Source organism: Streptopelia decaocto, assembly GCF_964273445.1.
Source record: "Streptopelia decaocto genome assembly, chromosome: 22".
Taxonomy (NCBI): Eukaryota; Metazoa; Chordata; class Aves; order Columbiformes; family Columbidae; genus Streptopelia; species Streptopelia decaocto.
In genome coordinates, this window is record NC_138677.1 from 2,610,496 (window position 1) to 2,630,883 (window position 20,388).

Sequence of the window (20,388 nt, forward strand, 5' to 3'; positions counted from 1 at the left end):
GGCCCGGCCCCGCCTCGCCCCTCTCGATTGGCGGCGCCGCGCATGAGCGACGTCCGCCAGGACCAATCGTAGCCCTTCTCCTGCAACGGCCAGGGGGCGGGGCTCAGCGGATGTCCCCGCCCTCAACGCCCGCCGATTGGTGGCGGGGCGGCACCGCCCGCGTGCGCAGCGCCGTAGCGGCGGCGGCGGGCTCGCGGCGGGGGCGGGCCGGGGCGGGGCCCCGCGTGCCGCGGGGCGGGGCGGGCAGCGCGCCTGCGCGGGGCGGGGCGGGGCGCGCGCGGGTACTTAAGGAGCGGGAGCGGGCGGGGAGCGGCAGTTCGGAGCAGGCGGCGGCGGCGGCGGGTGGCAGCGCGGGGCGGGGCGCGGCGGAGGGAGGCGGTGGCGGCGCGTGCCATGCGCGCGGGGGGGCGGGCCCGGCGGCGTTAACCCCTCGGCGACCAGTAGCGGTGACCCCCGGGGCCTCGGCCCCGCGACATGGCCCGGGCGGCCTGAGGGGCAGGGGAGGGACGGGGGCGGCCCCATGCGGCGCCGGTAGCGCCCGTGCCCGAGGGAACGGAGCAGAGCGCTATGGCCGACGAGGCCCCCGCTGAGCCGGGGCCGGAGCCCCAGTGCGGAGCGGAGCCCCGCTGCGAGCCCGAGCCGCCGCCGGAGCCCCAGCCCGAAGCGGAGCCCGAGCGCGACGACACGGCCGGGGAGGCCGAGCGGCTGCCGCCCCCCGGGGCGGAGGAGGCGGCGGAGGGCGCGGGCGGCGCGGAGGGGCGGCCGGCGGCGGGCGGAGCGGCGGCTCCCGGCCTGGGCCCGCGGTTCCGGGCGGCGGTTGGGCGCAGCGAGCGGTGGCCGGTGAAGAAGAAGCACCGGCGGCGGCCGTCGAAGAAGAAGCGGCGCTGGAAGCCCTACTCGAAGCTGAGCTGGGAGGAGAAGCAGGAGCTGGACGAGCGGCAGAGCCACCGCGCGTCCCGGCTGCGCGCCGAGATGTTCGCCAAGGGGCAGCCGGTGGCCCCGTACAACACCACGCAGTTCCTCATGGAGGACCACGACCAGGAGGAGCCCGACCTCAAAACCGGGCTGTACCCGCGCCGAGCGGCCGCCAAGTCGGACGACACGAGCGAGGAGGATTTCCTGGAGGAGGCGGCCGACGAGGACGGGGGCAGCGACGGCATGGGGGGCGACGGCAGCGAGTTTCTGCAGAGGGACTTCTCGGAGACCTACGAGCGGTACCATGTGGAGAGTCTGCAGAACATGAGCAAGCAGGAGCTGGTCAAGGAGTACCTGGAGCTGGAGAAGTGTCTGTCCCGCATGGAGGAGGAGAACAACCGCCTGAGGATGGAGAGCAAAAAACACGGGGGGGAGCCGGCGGAGGCGACGCGGGTGCGGCAGCTGGAGCTGGAGGTGGACAGGTTGAGAGCCGAGAACCTGCAGCTGCTGCGGGAGATGGACCTGGCCCGGCAGGACCAGGACAAGGACCCCTGCGAGCTGGGGGAGTGACACTGGGGGACACACACACACGACTTTTTACAGTGTGGGGAGGGGGGGGGGTGACATGGAGCTGTACAGATGCCGCGGACCCTTTTTAACGGGAAGAAAGGGGAGCGGGGGCCCTGGGGGGGCTCCCCAACTCTTGAGGGGGCTGTGATGGGGTGGGGGGGGGGTTGATGTATTGGTGATATTTGATTTATGAGTTTATTTTTTTTGTGTCTAAACCAAAAAAAAAAAAAAAATCCCCTGGGAAAGCTGTAAATTGGCCAAAACTGACTATAAAAAAAAATATAGAGGTCTAATAAATTTCATTACTTGTAAGTGTTTTGGTGTGATTTCTAGGAAATATGGCATTCCAGGAGGGAAAACATGTTTTTGCGGTGGTCTAACTCATTGTGGGGGTTGATTAAAATGAGCTGAACTTCCCACTTAACCCTTTTAATTGTTTTCCTATGTATTTTAAATCCTGTTCTCTAGTTAAAATACCTGGAAAAGGGAAAAGAGCTCTTGATATAATAAGGGACAGCGCTCGCACCTCTCCGGTGCGTTAAATAGCGATTTCTTCGCCTAAAGGCTCAGTTAAACTTGGGAGGAAACAAGAGTTAAGTCAGTTTAACTGAAATCAGGGCAAAAACTGCTTGAAAATGGACTTTGAAGCCACAAACGGAGGAAAAATGTGAAGTTTTGGAGCAGCCCAGGGAAAAGTTTTGGTTGTTGGCGCTTTGCTCTGAAATGGCTGACGATGGGTGGGGGCCCAACCTTTCCATTTTCTACCTGGGGGGGGAGGAGAAAAGCAGGAGAAACTGTGGGGTTTGGGGTTTTTTGGGGGGAAAATGGGTAAATTGAAGGGTGAGGTAAGAGAGGGGCTGGGGGTGCAGGGGTTGCTGGTGATGGGTTTAGAATTGGGAGTGGAATTTGTACCTGGGGGTGGGCTGGGGTGTGTGTGTCCCCCCCACTACAATGGGGGATAAACTGTGTTTTATTAAAAGTGTTTTATAAATAAACAGGGGGGGGTGAGACCTTGGGGGGAGGAGATCAAGGTGCCCCCAGCTCTGGGCTCTGCTGGGGGGGCAGCATGAAATCGGTGGGGGGGGCACAAAACTCAGTTTTAAGGCTCACAGCCTATTTTTAAGCCAAGCCTTGCAAAACCCAACAGCTCCAGGGGGAGGGAAAATGGCAACTACCAAGGGCTACTTGCCCAGGGGCCCGGTAGCCACCGGGGCTCCCCCGGCACCGAGGGGCAGAACAGGGTGGGAAGCACCGAGCTCAGGGATCCGGCGGCTCCGGCGCCGCGTCCTCCGCGCTCCCGGCGCCTCGTCCAACGATTCGCGTCCCCAACGAGCGACTCCCCTCGTGTTCGGTGGCACCGACCGCGGGTCTGCGCCCCCCGTGGTCACCAATCGCGGGTCTCAGCACCTGCTTGACGGGAAAAGCTTCGGAGTGGGAAATATTAGTGACACGTAGCACCAGGATTGTCACGGAGCGATGGCTGGTACCAGGTTTAGGGCACCCACAGGGTTCGCCCGCTGTCTTCTTACCCCAAATTTGTTATGTTTCACTCCTAAGGATAATAATTTATCCGCAAATGCTTTAATAAGACACTTAAAATCCCCTAAAAGCACCGTGATGATCAACTCCCCAACCTGCTTCGACTCCGCCAACTCCTCCTGCTTTAGTCTGTTTTAACAAAGCCAAGTCTTAATACAAACCAGGTCCCGCTGATCCCGCTCCAATGGGGGTTTAACAACCCGTCCCCTCGCGAAGGCTCATTCCAGCTCCTGCGTCCCAACCAGACACGGCCCCGATGGCGCCCGGGGACATTGGGGACGTCCGGGCGGGTTGGTGAGGGACATGGAGCTGCTCAAAGCTGGGCCTAGAGCTCAACACAGCTCAACAAACTAAACCATTGCAATTAGTGCCTCCTGAAGTGGGGGCAGCACTGCATTAACAAGCTGAGGGCACGTCCCCCAAACCTGCAAGAACATCCCTTCGCTCCTGCCCCCACTTTAGGCTTTCCCAGCTTTAATTCCAGCCTTAATCCCGGCTGCTCCGGTGAGCACAGGCAGCGCAGACACCGGGTCCCTGAAAACGCTGCTGGCTGCAAGGAAATGAAAACAAAGGAGTAATTTGGGTGAAAACCTGTTAACGCCGCAATGTTGGGGTGAAGCAAAACCCAAATCCTGCCCCAGAAAATAAAAGGCACAGGGGGGTTCCCGCAGGTCCTGAGCTCCGTTAAACCCGGCTGCTCGATGCGCTGGGGCTATAAAGACCAACAGTAACGCTTGTCCTGCCCACGCCTCAGCTAATTGCGTTGAACTTCGTTAGCGTGGCGGTCCCAGGACGCACCCCCAGCGCCGCTCGGGCCGTTCTCACGTCGCAAAGGGACGACAAGAGGAGCCGCCGCGTCACGGCCGACGGTTTCACCGCTGAGACGCCGCCCGTTCGGGTCCATCTGCAACACAGCAAAGCCAGGATCAGCCCCTCCGCCTCCGCTCCGTCCTCCTCCCGCCCCACAAACAGGGGGAACCACGAGGAGTTTGGCAAAACCAACTGGAAATCGGATCTTCGGCCTAATAAAGCCACACGGGAGTCAAACATGATCAGCAGAGCGGCCACAACGAAGCACCTTCATAAAAACCGCAAGCGCAGAAACGTGAAATAAGCCGGTTTGTAACTGGAAGGGTCCACGTTTGATGGCGCAATCTGCGCTTATACCAGCGGACCCCAAAATCTCACTGTTTTACGTTGAAACTGAGGCTTTAATACCAGGGGATGAACCAGCGTTATCTGTAAAGGGGAGAAACCGCGGCCGGGTGAGGGAAACTCAGCCGGAGCTCAGCAACAGCAAGAAAACTCCCTGGCTATCGTTCTTCTACACAAAAACTGAGTTGTTTGGGGTTTTTTTATCAGGTTTTTTCCCCTCTGAGGGGAAGCAGCCCCACTTTGCCATTCCCCGCCCCCACAGCCGCGTTTGCCCCCCGAACAGCGCCGGCTCCGGGTCCCTATGGCCCCAAACTGCCCCCCAGCCCCAGCCACACGCGCTTTTGTTTCCACGTCCGTCCACGGGATCCACCGGATCCCTCAGATCCCCCCGGGAACCCAACAAAAGGATTAAACCCGACGGGTTATTTTTGGGACGTTGTTGATGGCGCCACGACAACCGGCAGCTCCCGCCCTTTCTCCAGGAAACGTTGTTTCCGAACCCGAATTTTCGCTTTTGATAGAAACCTGCGCTGTTCTTCCCCGTTTTACCCCTGTGGGCACAACCAGCCCCACAGAAATATTGTCTGAAGGTGGGTTTTGGTAAAAAATACCACACGGCCCGCCCTGCCCGGCCCGGCGGGTGAGGCCGCAGCGGAGGAGCCGCCGGGCCCCGCGGAGGCCGAGGCGGGAGGGCCCGGCCGGGGCTCCCCCCGCGCACCGGCCCCGGCAGAGGCCGCGGAGCCCGGGGCCGAGCCCCCGGTGGCGCCCCGGGCCGGGCCAGCGCTCCCCGCGCCGCCCGAGCGCTGACGGGGGGAGCGGGCGCTGGCGGGAGCGGCGCCGCCAACCACCTCAGGGCCGGCGGGGACACCCGCGCTCCGCTCCCGGGGACAGGGAGGCCCGGCCGGGCCGCCCCGCGCTGCCGGCTCGGCCCCCCCGCCGCTCCCCGGGCGCTCCCCGGGCGCTCCCCGGCCCCTCCGCGGCGGGCGGCGCTGCCCGGAGCCGCGCTCCGCACACACAAAATGGCGGCGGCCGCCGCTCCCCCACCGCCCGCTCGGCCGCCATCGCCGGTGCTTCGGCCCCGCCGCGCTGCCGCCAATCAGGAGCCGCCGTGCTGCTGCCGCTGGGCTTGGCGGAGCCAATGGAAACGAGACTCGTACGGGAGCGCCTCCGCCGCGGGGGCTTGTGGGGGTTGTAGTCCCGCGCTCCGGCGGGGCCGTAGGGACAGGGCGGCTGCAGACTCGCTGTCCCATGATGCTGAGCGGCGAGAGCCGCATCCGGGGGAGCGCGTTGCCATGGAGACGGGCGGAGCGGGGCCGGCCCGGGGCCGAGCGCCACCCGCCCCGGCTCGGCCCAACTCCCGCCGCGGGGCCCGGGGGGACGGACCCGGGCCCGGTGCGAGGCCCGCGCCGCGGAGCGCTCCCGCAGGCCCTAACGCGGCCGGGGGCCTTACAGGGCCGGGCAGTGGCGGCTGTGGCCTCGCCGCAGCGGCCTGTGCGGGGCGGGGGGACCAGCTCCGGGGGGGCTGCTCGGTGTGCAGCGGTACCCAACTCTAGGCCCGGCCTTCCGGTTCAACCCTCCGGTGCTTAACTCCTCAACAGCCTGGTCCTGCATCAGAACCGGCCCCGGACGGCGATTGGGAGATGCAGATCGCGATTAACAGTAATGGATCACAATTAGCAGTAATGGATCACAATTAGCAGTAATGGATCACAATTAGCGGTAATGGATCACAGTTAGCAGACATGTCTCCCCTTTGGGTCAAACAGAGAAATAAACTCAACAGCAAAGTCAATTCTAGTGTTAAGGGGCATTCTCTATTTCATCAGCATTGGGGATCATCCTCCAGAAGTGCTGCAGCGCCTGGACGCTCTTGCGTTGCTCATATTCACATAATTATTGCAAACTCATTACAATTTTTGGAAATTTGTAACATACATCTATACTAAGAAATAATTGCATAATCATAAGGTTAGTATGAAGTTAGTTATAACTGATTAGTTTCTTCTATTAATGACTAAAATACAAGCCAAGCACTCTGCTAAACAGTGTATTACTTAATCTTCCGTCTCTTGTCATGCAGAAGCATCTAAAACTTGAAAAATATCCCTTCAGTTTGCAGGTGGTGAGAAAGACTTTACCATGTCGATTTGCTAATGGCGGGTACGTCTTTTGTAACTAAAGTGTTACGTTAATTTAGCAGCTTCTCTTTATGGGAATGAGCCGAGGTGATGATTCTCACCCCAAATTCCTCTCTGCCCGTTCCCAGCTCCCAGGGCGACCCTGAGCTCCATCGTGGACCCCAAGGACAGGACAGACCCCAAGAGCGAAGTCCACGAAGAGCTTTTTCAAGCATCTCCCTTGGATCTTGTCCCAAACTCCAGTCTTGCCCCTGGCACTGATGACTCCTTGGTGGCTGAGCCGTGGATGTTACAGACAGAATCCCAGAACCCCAGAATGTCAGGGGTTGAAGGGCCCTGGAAAGCTCATCCAGTGCAATCCCCCCATGGAGCAGGAACACCCAGATGAGGTTACACAGGAAGGTGTCCAGGCGGGTTGGAATGTCTGCACAGAAGGAGACTCCACAACCCCCTGGGCAGCCTGGGCCAGGCTCTGCCACCCTCACCCCCAACAAGTTGCTTCTCAAATTTAAGTGGAACCTCCTGTGTTCCAGTTTGCACCCATTGCCCCTTGTCCTGTCACTGGTTGTCACCAGAAGAGCCTGGCTTCATCCTCCTGACACTCCCCCTTTCCATCTTGATCCCCAGGAATGAGTCCCCCCTCAGTGTCCTCTTGTCCAGCTCCAGAGCCCCAGCTCCCTCAGCCTTTCCTCACACGGGAGATGCTCCACTCCCTGCAGCATCTTGGTGGCTGCGCTGGACTCTCTGCAGCAGTTCCCTGTCCTGCTGGAACTGAGGGGCCACAACTGGACACAAGATTCCAGGTGTGGTCTCCCCAGGGCAGAGCAGAGGGGCAGGAGAACCTCTCTGACCTACTGACCACCCCCTTCTAACCCACCCCAGGTACCATTGGCTTCCTGGCCACAAGGGCCCAGTGCTGGCTCATGGTCACCCTGCTGTCCCCAGGACCCCCAGCTCCCTTTCCCCTACGCTGCTCTCTAATAGCTCATTCCCCAACTTATACTGGAACAGACGGCGATGTGAGGGAATAATGTGTATTTTGGGGATCAGGATGCATAAAAGGCAAAACAAAAGCAATACATTTTACATAAAGGTGAAAAAAGAGGCTCTCCGTATGAAGGCAGATGTTTTGGTTTATCCTTTCTCGGGGGGAGAAAGGTGCAATTTCGGGAGGAAAGATGCAGGAATCAGCCTGCGCAGTCGCTTGAAGTTTTTTTAATCCAATCCTGCTGTTACAAAAATAAAAAAAGAGTTGTTTTTCCTGGGCTGGTAAATCTCAAAATCAGACCCCCCGCCCCACTGTGTTTGTGGGTTTAGTGGGTGGGGGTTAATTGTGCTGAACGTTTTCTATCTGGAGGGTTGGTGCTGGAGATCCCTGGCTGTTCCTGCAGAAAGGGGATGGGGAGGTGTAAAATGGGCCAGATCTTGGGATCTGGGCAGGGAGGAGGGGGACAAATCCACCTCTCTGCTCCGTCTGTCCCAGTACAATGTGGGGGGCAGTGGGGGACAGAAACCCCCTTTGCAGAGACCCGGGGGGGCTGGTGACATCGGTGCCACATCCACGGCGGGGGAGATGTTGAGGTGTTCACAGGGGCCGTGGTTGTTGCTCCTCACACCCCGAGTTCACGGGGAGCTCCTGGTGCCCACACACCCCTACAAAGCACAGGATCCCCATTTTGGGGGGTTTTCTGTGTCAGGAGTGAGGTCTCGGTAGCTGTGACATTGGCAACTCGAGGAGCAGACAGTCCCCAACTGGCACAAGGGGTTTTGCCTCCCCGCGTGTCCCATTTCCCACAGTTTTGTGCTTTCAGAGGCTCAGAGCCCGACCACAGCCCCTGGGTCACGGGTGTCCTCATAGTGGGACCCCAACATCCACAACCGAGCTCCAGGCGGGGACATGGAGGCGTTTGCAGGAGCAGGGGAGCAGCCTGACGTGCTGATAACACACACCTCGCTGGGCGCTGGACTTATCTCCCAGCCCGGAGCCGTCCCAGCGCAACCGAGCCACACACATGTGCCGAATCAGCCAGCGCCCGGCCCCGTCTACCTCGTACATGACACAGCAGGAGCAACAGCAAGGTTGCCCTTATTTATTGCCAATGTGCCATTATTTTTGGCCCTGGCAGCCCACAGGGTGGCTGGAAGATCTGGAGTCAAAACCCCACTGCCCCCGCTGCTCCGCGGTCCCATCCTGAGCAGCGCTGTGGTCCCATCCTGAGCGGCTCCACGGTCCCATCCTGAGCAGCGCTGTGGTCCCATCCTCAGTGGCTCCGCGGTCCCATCCTGAGCGGCTCCACGGTCCCATCCTGAGCGGCGCTGTGGTCCCATCCTGAGTGGCACTGCGGTCCCATCCTGAGCAGCGCTGTGGTCCCATCCTCAGTGGCTCCGCGGTCCCATCCTGAGTGGCGCTGTGGTCCCATCCTGAGCGGCTCCGCGGTCCCGTCCCAAGCGGCTCCGCGGTCCCATCCTGAGCAGCGCTGCGGTCCCATCCTGAGCAGCGCTGTGGTCCCATCCTGAGTGGCGCTGCGGTCCCATCCTGAGTGGCTCTGCGGTCCCATCCTGAGCGGCTCCGCGGTCCCATCCTGAGCGGGCTCCATGGTCCCATCCTGAGCGGCTCCGCGGTCCCATCCTGAGCGGGCTCCATGGTCCCATCCTGAGAGGCTCTGCGGTACCATCCTGAGCAGCGCTGCGGTCCCATCCTGAGCGGGCTCCATGGTCCCATCCTGAGTGGCGCTGCGGTCCCATCCTGAGTGGCTCCGCGGTCCCATCCTGAGCGGCTCTGCGGTCCCATCCTGAGCAGCTCCGCGGTCCCATCCTGAGCGGTGCTGCGGTCCCATCCTGAGCAGCGCTGTGGTCCCATCCTGAGCGGCTCTGCGGTCCCATCCTGAGCGGCTCCGCGGTCCCATCCTGAGCGGGCTCCATGGTCCCATCCTGAGCGGCTCTGCGGTACCATCCTGAGCAGCGCTGCGGTCCCATCCTGAGCGGGCTCCATGGTCCCATCCTGAGTGGCGCTGTGGTCCCATCCTGAGCGGCTCCGTGGTCCCATCCTGAGCGGCGCTGCGGTCCCATCCTGAGCAGCGCTGTGGTCCCATCCTGAGTGGCGCTGTGGTCCCATCCTGAGTGGCTCCGCGGTCCCATCCTGAGCAGCTCCGTGGTCCCATCCTGAGCAGCTCCGCGGTCCCATCCTGAGCGGTGCTGCGGTCCCATCCTGAGCGGCTCCGTGGTCCCATCCTGAGCGGCGCTGCGGTCCCATCCTGAGCGGCTCCGCGGTCCCATCCTGAGTGGCTCCACGGTCCCATCCTGAGCGGCTCTGTGGTCCCATCCTGAGTGGCTCCGCGGTCCCATCCTGAGTGGCTCCACGGTCCCATCCTGAGCGGCTCCACGGTCCCCAGGTTGGGGGGGCTCAGGTCCCGGCGGTGCCGTGGTCGAGGGTGGACGGGGGAGCTGGAGGATCTGGCAGAAACCCCGCGCAGGGCTGATCCCCACATTGCCGGTGCTGGGGGTTTTTGTGTCTTAGCCCCCTCCACACCTGGGGTGTCCGGTTGAGCAATCTGGGAGCAGCCACCGACCCATCTGCCACCCATGGGTCCTCCCGCCCTTCATGGCACCCAACAGTCTGGGTGCTGTGGCCCTTTCCACACCTCTCAGGAACATTTTGGGGACACCAGCTGTCACTTTACAACCCTCATCTTGCAGAACTGGCCTCCCGCAGGCCGGCAGACTGGGCTGGGTTTGCCCCCAGGCTTTGCAGGAACCAGTAGTACCCCAGGCTGGGTTTAAACCCGTGACATAGCGGGGGTGCCTCCTTCCAGAGCAATTTTGGGGCTGGATTTGCAGTCGGAGGGGGGTTTTCACACCGTAGCCGCAGGATTGCGCTGCTGCGGGTGAAGCAGAGCGGCAGCCGGGCTGGATGGGGCAGGGAGCTGCGTGTTGGGACCGGCCGGCGCTTGAGCAAAACTCCGAGTGCTGGGGCAGAGGTGGAGCCAGGGGAGCCCAGCGCTGGCAAACAGCCCCCAGCCCAGCTCCCAGACCTGCCTGGCCCTGTATTGCTGCCGGTCAACGGGCACTGTGGGCAGCACTGGGGCTGGGGAGCGGGTGGCACGGCCGGGACACACAGCCCTGCCCTAGAATCGTAGAATAGAATCACAGAAGCATTTCAGTTGGAAGAGACCCTCAGGATCATCAAGTCCATCCATAACCCAACTCCAGCACTAACCCATATCACTAAGAACCTCGTCTAAACGTCTTTTAAACCCCTCCAGGGATGGTGACTCCAGCACTGCCCTGGGCAGCCTGTTCCAATGCCCCACAGCCCTTTGGGGAAGAAATTGTTCCCCACATCCAACCTCAACCTCCCCTGGCGCAACTTGAGGCCGTTTCCTCTGCTCCTGGCGCTTGTTCCTGGGGAGCAGAGCCCGACCCCCCTGGCTCCAAGCTCCTTTCAGGCAGTTCAGAGATCAGAAGGTCTCCCCTCAGCTCCTGTTCTCCAGCTGAACCCCCCAGGTCCCTCAGCCGCTCCCATCACACTTGTGCTCCAGCCCCTCACCAGCTCCGTTCCCTTCTCTCCATTCACTCCAGCACCTCAATGTCCTTCTCATGATGAAGGGCCCACCTGCCTGCCCACCTGCCTGCACGCTGCCTTTGGGAGCCCTTGGCTGCCCTCACATCCCCTGGTGCTGTCCCCAGGGCACCAGAAGGTCCAGCCTGTCACCCGCTGTCACCTGGGACAGCTTGCTTTGCTCTGTCTCTCTCTTCAGGCTGAAGCTGATGTGACACGTTCCCCAGCACTGGCACAGCTTTCACACCCACGGCCACCCAGCGCCCGGCTCCCAGCATCCATCATCCCAGCACCCATCTCAGTACCCAGCACCCATCTCTCCAGCACCTGAGCGCTCAGCATCCATCTCCCAGCACCTCAGTGCCCAACACCTGGCTCCCAGCATCCATATCCCAGTTTCCCCATCTCCCAGCATCCAGCACGCAGCATCCATCACCCAGCACCCATCATCCCAGCACCCGTCTGCCAGTACCCCACTGTCCAGCACCCATTTCCCCGTCCCCCAGTACCCGTCTCCCAGTTCCCATCTCCCCAGCACCCATCTCCCAGCACTCATCTCCTCAGTACCCGTCTCCCAGTTCCCATCTCCCAGTGCTCCCAGTACGAACTGCTCCCCCCCGTCCCGAACACAAGGGGGCGACAGAGTCGGACTCCCGCGCCACCGCCTGGCCCCGCCTACTGCCGGGTATGACCCCGCCCACCGCAGCATACACAAGTCTGGCCCCGCCCACTGCCTGCTATGCCCCCGCCCACCTCATTGCGCAACGGTCTGGCCCCCGCTCCCGCTCTTAGCCCCGCCCCCGGCGCGTGCGCACCGGCCCCGCCCACAGGCGACACAGCCCGTGCGTGGCCCCGTCCCCCGGGTCACCTCGCTCGGGTCACCCGGGGCCCACACGTGTCCCCCGAGTCTCCATGTCCCCACGTGTCCCCGTGTCCTCTGGGCTTCCCTGCCTGTCCCCAGGTCCCTCGGGTGTCCCCATGACTTCTGGGTGTCCCCTGGTCCTCTGGGTATCCCCACATGTCCCTGGGTTCCCACCAGGTCTCCTGTGTCTGCCCCATGTCCCCTGAGCGCCGGGGTGCAGCCCATGGTGGTGGCGTGTCGCTGCCGAGGTGTCACCATGGCATCCCCGGGGACTCCGGGCTGGTGTCACCGGGCTGCCCCCGTGTGAGTCTGCACCTCGGCTGGTGCCAGGGGGATGGGACAGGGATGGGACAGGGACGGGACAGGGACGGGACAGGGCTCCCGAGGGATCCGCCCTCCAGCCGAGCGCTGGATCCGGTGTGTCCCCGCGGGGACAGCAGGTGCTGCCACCCCCGCACTGGTCCCCCGATGCTCCAGATCATTTTTCCCCACCTGCCCTTTTTTTTTGCTCATTTTTACTGCTCGTCACCAGCATGAGCATCAGGCCAACGCTCACATCGAGTGGCTCCTGGGACCCCCCGCACACTGAGGACAAATCCTGCCCTCCCCCTGCACTGTGACCAGCCCGGTGTCACCCACATGTCCCCATCCTGCCCCAGCGAGGAGCCCAAGTGGGGTCAGGAGCCACAGCCGGCGGTGCCGCCATCGCCCTGGCCAGGTCTGCGTCCCCCTCCGCGGGCAGGATGTGACCAGCCATCCCCCATCGTCACCCAGCCTGTCCCCTCCCAGCCCATGGCTGTGTCCTACTCCTGTCACCAACGTCCCCAGCAGTCGATATCGCAGCAGGCCGAGCCGAGCGCGCTGCCGGCATCACCGCGCCGGGAGCATCCGCTGCATCCCTGACCCGCGGGGACCCCCGGCTGGGGGCAAGGTCACGGGGACGGTGGTGGTGGCCCTGCCACCGCCCCGGCGCTGGGGACGCTTGTCCCTGACACCCCGCGGGTGGCTGTGGACTTTGTGCCGAGCGCAGGAGCGGCGGTGACAGTGACATGTCTGCCAGCGCTGGCAGAGCCCCAGGTCACCCGTGAGACCCAGCTCCGCACAGCAGGTAACACCAGGGTGACAGCCCCTCTGCTCGGGGGGGGCCGTGATGTGGGGATCCCCAGGGAGGACGGGTCCCCCTATGGTGTCACTGCCCCATCTGCGGGTCTGGAGGCAGCTCCAAGGGGAAATCACGGCATTTTAAAGCAGGGGAAACTGAGGCACGGCAGTGTAGCCACTGCCAGGGCGACCGCGCAGTCCCGCTTTTGGGGGAGAAATGCTGGAAAACCCCATTTTTGTTCCAAAAACTCCTCCAAACTTGGTGGAGTTTTGCTACAACCTGCTCCCCTGAGCCAAGCTCACCTGGGGAAGCCTAAAGCCCAGGACGGGTTTTGGGGAGAGCGATGGCTCTGGTGGGATATTGGCTGCAGGTGGAGCAGGTGTGGGTGCTCAGCCCCTCCGTGGGAACCCACCCATGGGTGGGGCAGGGGAGGGATGTGCCTGGGGATGGGATTTATCTCCCGAGAAGGCTCAAAGTCTGGATTTGTCCTGGGAGGGCTGAGCTCTTTGCTGTGTATTGAGGTGTGTCAGGTCTCTGCAGTCCCCTCATGGGATTTTTCTGGCTGAGCCCCCGTGTCACCTCCCTGTGTGGTGCCAAACGGGGTGTTGGGGGGTTTGGGACTGTGATGCTGGACCTGCTTTGGGGAGGGATGTGATGATGTTGGTGGTTGTTTACCCCTCAAGTCCGGAAACTCCGCTGGGAAGGAAAGGGAGGGGAGAGCTGAGGCTGTTCCCAGCACCACAGTGGGGGGGATGCTGCCGGTTGTGCCCCAAGGTGTCCCCGTCTGTGTGTTCCTGGTGGTCCCGGACCCCCAGCATCGCCCCTTCCTCCCCCCCAGCTCTGTGGTGGCTCCGCAGTGACCGGGAGGGATCAGGGACCTGCTGGTGGCCTGGGGCAGGACAGGACAGTGACAGGTCAGTGCTGCGGCTGTTGGGGTTTGGGTGCTGCTGCCCAGCACCCTTGGGTGTCATCACTGTGTCCTTTGCATAGATGGAGCGGGGAGGGGGTGTGCATAAGGAAACAGGTCCTTTGCCCTTGAAATGGGGCTTTTCCTGGGGATTTCCTGGCTGATGCAAGACGGGGCATGAGAAAAACAGCAGCTTTGAGCCCAAGTTGCTGCTGACAAGTGGTTTCCCCACCTGAGGAGAAGGGACCTGCTTTAAAATGGAGTTTAGCTCCTTGCTGGGTGTCTGTGGGCCTGTGAAGATGTCAGCTCTTGGGTGGGGTGAGGAGGCTGGGTGGAGGTGGAGAGGTGCTGGTGGTCTCCTGTGGCAGGGACGAGGTGCAGGGCTCTGGGGAGCAGACACACAGACATCGCTTGTCTCCGTCCCCCTGTCCCAGCGCAGGCTGCCAGGAGCCTTGCGGACACATCCAGCACCGTCCTGACCGTACCAGCACCTGGGAAGGAGCTGGTGGCACCAACATGTCCCAGGCAGAAGGTACAGCTGAGCCCTCGGTCTGTCCCGGGGGAGGCACCGGCTTTGCATGGGGACCCTAGTCTTGGTGTGACCCCCCAAAATCAGCACTAATCTGCATCCCATACTGTTTAATCGCCCCATTTCACTTGGGTTTTTGATTCTAAAAGCACCTTCCACCCCAAACCCTGATTTGCTGGGTGCTGGGCTGCTGCAGGAGCTCCTGTCCCCGTGTCCCTCCCAGGTCCCATCCACACCATGTGGTCAGACTGGATGGAACTGGGGGTGGGGGGATAAATACTGGAAGAGAAGCAGAGGCAGCTGGTCCCCAAAGCATGAGGGATCCATGCATGAACCACCCCGCTCCATCCCTCCCAGGAGACGAGGAGACCTTTGAACACTGCGATGTGGTTATCAACACCCAGGACAAGGTTTCGGATGTGTACACACAGCTGGAGAAGCTGGGAGAGTAAGTGGGGGTCCCACGTCCCCATCTCTTGGGGGTGGCTGTCTCTGTGGGGTGGTGGTGGTGGCTCCTCCGTCCCTCATCCTCGCTCTGTCCCAGGGGGAAATTTGGGACAGTGTACCGGCTGCAGGAAAGAGCCACCGGCAAAATCCGCGCTGGGAAATATTTCCGGACGCGGACGGCCAAGGAGAAGCAGGCGGCTCGGGCCGAGGTGGAGCTCATGAACCTGCTGCATCACCCGCGCCTCGTGCAGTGCCTCGCGGCCTTCCAGCGCCCCGCCGAGCTCGTCATGGTCATGGAGTAGTGAGTAGGGGGGCAGAGTCACGGTTTTGGGTGGTGGGGACAGTGCTGGGCCCTGCAAGGAAGAGCACTGAGGGTGGGGAGGGTTCCCTGCACCGTGGGGTGCTGGGGTGGGACACAGGGTGGATGGGGAACCTGGAGGTATGGGTGGTGAGATGCTCCCAGAGCTCTGAGTCTGTGTTTCCTGGTGGGGCTGTTCCTCCTTGGGCTGGTTGACCTCAACAGGGTCCTCAAGACATTGTCCTCCCCTAGTGTGGCAGGTGGGGAGAGGTCCCTGCACCATGGGGTGTTGGTATGGGGTGTGGGATGGATGTGGAATTACAGACCCTGGAGTAATGGGTGGTGAGACCCTTCCAGAATGATGACTGTGGGTTCCATGGTGGGGCTGCTTCTTCTTGGGGCTGGTAGGCTGCAGCAGGGTCCCCATCACCTTGTCCTCACCCAGTGTGGCAGATGGGGAGGGCTCCCTTCAACATGGGATGGAGGATACATGGAGAACTTGCAGACCCTGGAGCTATGGGTGGTGAGAGCCTCCCAGAGCACCAAGTCTGGGTTCCGCAGCGGGGCTGCTCCTCCTTGGCCTGGTAGATCCCAGTGGGGTCCCAAGCACCTTGTCCTCCCGCAGCGTGGCGGGCGGGGAGCTCTTTGAGCGCATCGTGGACGATGACTTTGAGCACACGGAGCCCAGCAGCACCCAGTATGTGCGGCAGATCCTGGAGGGGCTGCAGTTCATGCACGGCCAGGCTGTCGTCCATCTCGACCTCAAACCCGAGAACATTGTTTGTGTCAGCCCAGGCAGCCACTGGATCAAGATCATCGACTTTGGTTTGGCGAAGAAGCTGGGTGAGTGGGGATGGGGGGTCCTGGGGGACCAGGGCAGGGACTGTCACCTTCACAGGGACATGATCCCACTGGGTGTGTAAGCAAGGAGCTGGACATCCTCCTGCTCATGCTTTTGGGATGGTCACCCCTGTGGCATCAGATCAGGGCACATCCTGGTGACCTGAAGATGCTCTGGGGAAACCTTCATGTCCCCAGCTCTGCCTCTGAGGTGGGGACATCTGACACCCCAAGCCCTGTGGATGCCCAGCACCCAGAGATGCTCTAGGAGATCACCAAGACCTGTGATGGGTCCTGGAAGGGGGCAGCTCCACCTGGACACAGGCTCATCCACCCATGGATGGGGTGCAGCTGGACACTTGCCCTGAGGGGGTCCCAGGAGGACACTTGTCCTGGGGAGTCCCAGCTGGACACCTGCCCCAGGGTCTCCATCTTCTCCGCAGCTCCAGACACCCCCGTGACGGTGTTGTACGGCACCCCCGAGTTCATGGCTCCTGAAGTGGTCGCCTTTGAGCCCGTGGGCTTCACCACGGACATGTGGAGTGTTGGTGTCATCTGCTACATCCTGTGAGTGGCCTTCTGGGGACAGCAGGTTGGGTTGGAGCGGGCTGAGCTGTCACTGATGTCCTCGTGTCACCTCTCCAGGCTGAGCGGGGAGTCCCCATTCCAAGGGGACAATGACATGGAGACGCTGAGCAACATCACAGCTGCCCAGTGGGACTTCGAGGAGGAGACCTTCTCGGAGATCTCCCAACAAGCCAAGGACTTCATCTGCCAACTGCTGCAGAAGGATCCCCGGTAGGACCTGGAGGTGGCTGTGGGGTCAGAGCTGGGCTGGGTTTTGGGGTGCCAAGGGGGATGGATGGGGGGGAAATGCCCAATGCGTTTGGCAGAGGGGATGCTCCATGTGGCCATGCGAATTGCTGAGGTGGTACAGCCCCCCATGACCACCCCATGTGTCCCCAGCCACCGTCTGTCCAGCGCGGGGGCTCTGCTGCACCCCTGGCTGCAGCAGCCCCAGCCCAGCAGCACCAAGGTCCTGTCCAAGGAGAGGATCAAGCAGTTCCTGACACGTCGGAAGTGGCAGGTACCCGGGGGGATGATGAGGATGTGGGGATGGGGATGGCTTTGGTGGGGCTCAGTGCTGCTCCTCTTCTCTCCAGAAAACAGGCAAAGCTCTGCTGGCCCTCAACAGGTTGACCCTGCTGTCCCAGAACCCGGAGAGGAAAGTGTCAGAGAGTCAGGATGAGGAAGGTGATGTCCCCAATGCATTATCCCCTGTGCACCCCACCAACCCATCCTCTGCTCTGCCACCCCCAACTCCTGCTCCTGCACAGCTTCTCCCTCTTTTGCTCCAACCTGGTGCCACCAAACACCTGGACCTGTCCCCAGTGTCACATTACTGCTCCAAGGTCCTCTCCATCCTCATCCCCAAGGGTCTATCTCTGCAGCCTTGGAATAAGCTGAGATCCATTTGTGACCAGGAGCTGATCCCCACAGGACCTGGCCCATGGGTGCCACATGTCCCTCCAGCAGAGGAGGGAGGTTGAACTCTGCCATCTCCTCACTGTTCCCTCTGTCCATCTGCCAGCAGAGCTGGGCTGCAGCCTGAAGGACCAAACCTCTGGGTCTCTGCCCCAACGAGGACACAGCTTCTCGGAGCTGGTGGACCAAGAGAAGGAGGAAGATGGGAGCTCTGTGGCCACAGGAGAAGCAGAGACAAGTGGCAGCGTGGCCGTGCCACCCCAGCCCAGGGCCACCTAGAGCAGCTGGTGTGAGAGGAGCAGGGAGCGATGGGGATGAAACCTCACCCAGCAGCTCCCATCATGACCCCACCAGCATGGGGTTAGACCCAGACCCCAGCGTCCTCTCCTGTGGACGAGCTCTGGTGTCCCACAGTGTCCCCGCGCTGGTGTGGGGACAGCTGTGCCTGGTGTCCCCAGCAAGGAGCCAGTGCTCCTGTCTGCATGGCCACCTGGGGTCGACGTTCACCAATAAAGCACTGAGGATCTCTGCACTCCTTGTACTGCTCATTTTTTCCCCCAGAAAATCTCTGGGAGATGTGGGAAAGAGCTGCCCAAGCTGTGTCCACCCTTCAGGAGCTGGCACCAGGTTTTCTCCCCACCTGGACCACCCTTTCTGGGACAACTGTGGCACCAGCAGGGCTGGAGGGGGTCCAGAAGCTGTTCTGTGACCTCCAACCTTCTAAGGAGGCAACTTGGGTGGAAATTGGGTTTTGGGAAGCCCTCACCTTCAACAAGAAGTTGGGGAGGAACAGCCCCAGGCACCAGTATGTGCTGGGGGACACCCACTGGGAAGCAGCTTGGCAGAAATAGAGCTGGGTGTCCTGGTGGACACCAGGTCGACCATGATCCAGCAATGTGCCCTTACTGCAAAGGTGAACGGTGGCCTGGGCTGCATTAGAGAACGTTTTGCCTTCCCTCTACTCAGCTTGTCTAAATCATGCTTTTGTCAAAAAAGGTTGGACCAGATGATGCTTGTGGTCCCTTCCAACCTGGTATTCTGTGATTCTATGACCCACCCTGGGTGCTGCACCTTGGGGTGATGGTTCTTGAGCTCCTGTGACCACCAAGAGTGTCCTGACCCCCCCAGAATCTGGCTGGGACCTGGCCATGCCCTATGGGAGGTGAGGACACCCCGCATTGCTCGGGGAGCTTTGCTGAGGGACAGGTGCACTGTGAGTCGGGTGTTGCTGATGTTCCTCCATCACCAACTTCTCTCTTCATTTAACCACCTCTGTGTCTGGTGCTACCAGCTCCCTGCGCTCTCATGTCTCCTCTCACCATTTTTCTGGTGTTGGACTTATGATACATGGAGGCTTTTACCTGCCAATTCAAATTACGTGGTGGCTGCTCGCCCCCCGCTGTAATAATCCTTAAAAAAGCATTCTAGAAATGATGCGTTCCAATAATTGTCTTCAACATGTGCCCAGGGCTAATTTTTTTTATATATATTTTAAGGTTGACTTCAGACTTAGGTTTTTTTTTCTTAATTAATTTCGAATCACTGGAAAACACCCAAGCAGGACATCACACACTTCCATTTTTTCCCCTTCTGATCTGAAGACCAATTCTGGAGTCATGCGGCTGCGGTGAAGGTCAACCCAAGAGTCTTGATGGAAGGACCTTAATTCCTTTGCCTCCGAGATACCGAGATTGGATTTCTATTTTCAGTGCTGCTGAATTTCTCGGTGGCTGTAATGAGTTCCAGGTTTAACTCCACTCCTCGTTTGGTCCATCGCTTCCTCACACACGTTTTAAATGTGTTCAGCCACGGGGAGGACAAGAAATGTGGGACTTCTGGGGGTAAATCAATTTTTACGGGATTATAGAGCAAAAGCTCATGTCTGGAGTCCTGGATGGATTTTCAGGGCTGCGATGAGTTTGGAAAACAAATGAAGATAAACATAGTTCCAAAACAGAAATATTTTGGTAATGTCACATGGTAAATAGCTCATCAAGGGATTCATTATACATAACTTGGTGTTTGCTTATCATCTGCGGCTCGGAGGCATTCAGCTCGGGTCCCAAGGGACGCGTGTGAGCTCAGAGTCTGTGTAACGAGGAAAACACGGAATAGATAATGGGTAAAAATTGGGATATGGTGTGTGCGAACACCAAGAGAAGAGCAGTGGAGGAGAAGAGCGTTCCTCAGTGTTCCTCTGGGAAGGGAAAGCTAATGCCGTGGATGGAATATGGATTATTTTTGTTTGTTTATTTGTTTCTAAGGAGTTTCTACTCCAACTTGGAGCAGGGAATCCACTTCTCCTGCTGAAAACATGGGAGGAACAGAAAGCAAGTGACTTCTGCCAGATGTCCAACATGGTTGTTGAAGAGCCATGGTCAAACCTGCAGCAATGAAGACATCGAGGTGGCCTCATCATCATTGGAAAGGGCTGTGGGGCATTGGAACAGGCTGCCCAGGTGGAGCCACCATCCCTGGAGGGCTGGACAGATGGACATGAGGTTCTCAGGACATGGGGCAGTGCCAGCGGTGGGTTATGGTTGGACTCGATCTTGAGGGTCTTTTCCAATCAAAATGATTCTACGATTACTCCATTTGTTCTTATCCTGAAAAATTTCCCTCTTGTGTCCATCTGGAATCACCCAGCAGTAACTTGTACCCATTGCCCCTTGTCTTTTCCACGGGACTCCTTGTACAAAGGGCGTCTCCATCTTCTTTGTAGCCACCTTTAAATACTGGAACATGGTGCTGAGCTCTCCCCTCAGCCTTCTTTTCTCAAAGCTGAACAGCTCTGGTTCTCTCAGCCTTTCCCAGTCCCTGGATCATCTTTGTGGCCGTTCTCTGGCCTGTCTCCAGCCTGGCCACATCTTTTTTGTACAGCGGGGACCAAAACTGAGCACAGTGTTCCACCTGATGAGCGCTGAGTCGTGCAGGTCTGGCCCAAAAGAGCAGGTGAGAACCACCAAGTCCCCCAACCAAGGGACCACAGGTACTCAAGCTGGTCGACCATCTCCGGAGGCATCTCTGGGGTTGAGAAGAGGGG

The 20,388-nt window shown here is 60.3% G+C and overlaps 2 protein-coding genes and 1 long non-coding RNA gene across 7 annotated transcripts; all 3 read left to right on the forward strand.

The window, feature by feature from the left end:
* The first annotated feature begins 350 nt into the window (after positions 1-350).
* Positions 351-4,907, forward strand: HEXIM1 (HEXIM P-TEFb complex subunit 1). The gene has a single exon (XM_082070991.1). The coding sequence runs from the start codon at positions 568-570 to the stop codon at positions 1,483-1,485; it is 918 nt and encodes a 305-aa protein (XP_081927117.1). The 5' UTR covers positions 351-567; the 3' UTR covers positions 1,486-4,907.
* A 1,167-nt stretch (positions 4,908-6,074) lies between these two features.
* On the forward strand, positions 6,075-6,577 carry LOC309449101. The gene is made up of 3 exons (XR_014185896.1): positions 6,075-6,147; positions 6,292-6,339; positions 6,446-6,577. It is a non-coding gene; the product is annotated as an uncharacterized lncRNA (long non-coding RNA).
* Positions 6,578-12,582: 6,005 nt separating this feature from the next.
* LOC309449123 (myosin light chain kinase, smooth muscle-like) lies at positions 12,583-19,998 on the forward strand. 5 transcript variants are annotated; one of them, XM_082071041.1, is made up of 10 exons: positions 12,583-12,845; positions 14,181-14,278; positions 14,633-14,723; positions 14,820-15,023; positions 15,646-15,863; positions 16,304-16,427; positions 16,506-16,658; positions 16,827-16,947; positions 17,024-17,114; positions 17,455-17,849. In XM_082071041.1, the coding sequence occupies exons 2-10, from the start codon at positions 14,263-14,265 to the stop codon at positions 17,622-17,624; spliced, it is 1,188 nt and encodes a 395-aa protein (XP_081927167.1). In that variant the 5' UTR covers positions 12,583-12,845; positions 14,181-14,262; the 3' UTR covers positions 17,625-17,849. The 5 variants fall into 5 exon arrangements, with proteins under 5 accessions (XP_081927167.1, XP_081927168.1, XP_081927170.1 ...); XM_082071042.1 differs by lacking the exons at positions 12,583-12,845; positions 17,455-17,849 and adding exons at positions 13,604-13,753; positions 19,610-19,998; XM_082071044.1 differs by lacking the exons at positions 12,583-12,845; positions 17,455-17,849 and adding exons at positions 13,604-13,753; positions 19,610-19,998 and having other exon boundaries at positions 17,056-17,114.
* The last annotated feature ends 390 nt before the right edge of the window (positions 19,999-20,388 follow it).

What these genes read in the sequence shown, in the direction of transcription:
- LOC309449123 (XM_082071041.1), top strand. An exon ending in TGGTTTGGCGAAGAAGCTGG is followed by an intron (nt 15,864 to 16,303) that starts GTGAGTGGGGAT and finishes TCTTCTCCGCAG; the next exon opens with CTCCAGACACCCCCGTGACG. An exon ending in AGAGAGTCAGGATGAGGAAG is followed by an intron (nt 17,115 to 17,454) that starts GTGATGTCCCCA and finishes ATCTGCCAGCAG; the next exon opens with AGCTGGGCTGCAGCCTGAAG.
- HEXIM1 (XM_082070991.1), top strand. Translation starts at nt 568, where the DNA reads ATGGCCGACGAGGCCCCCGCTGAGCCGGGGCCGGAGCCCCAGTGCGGA.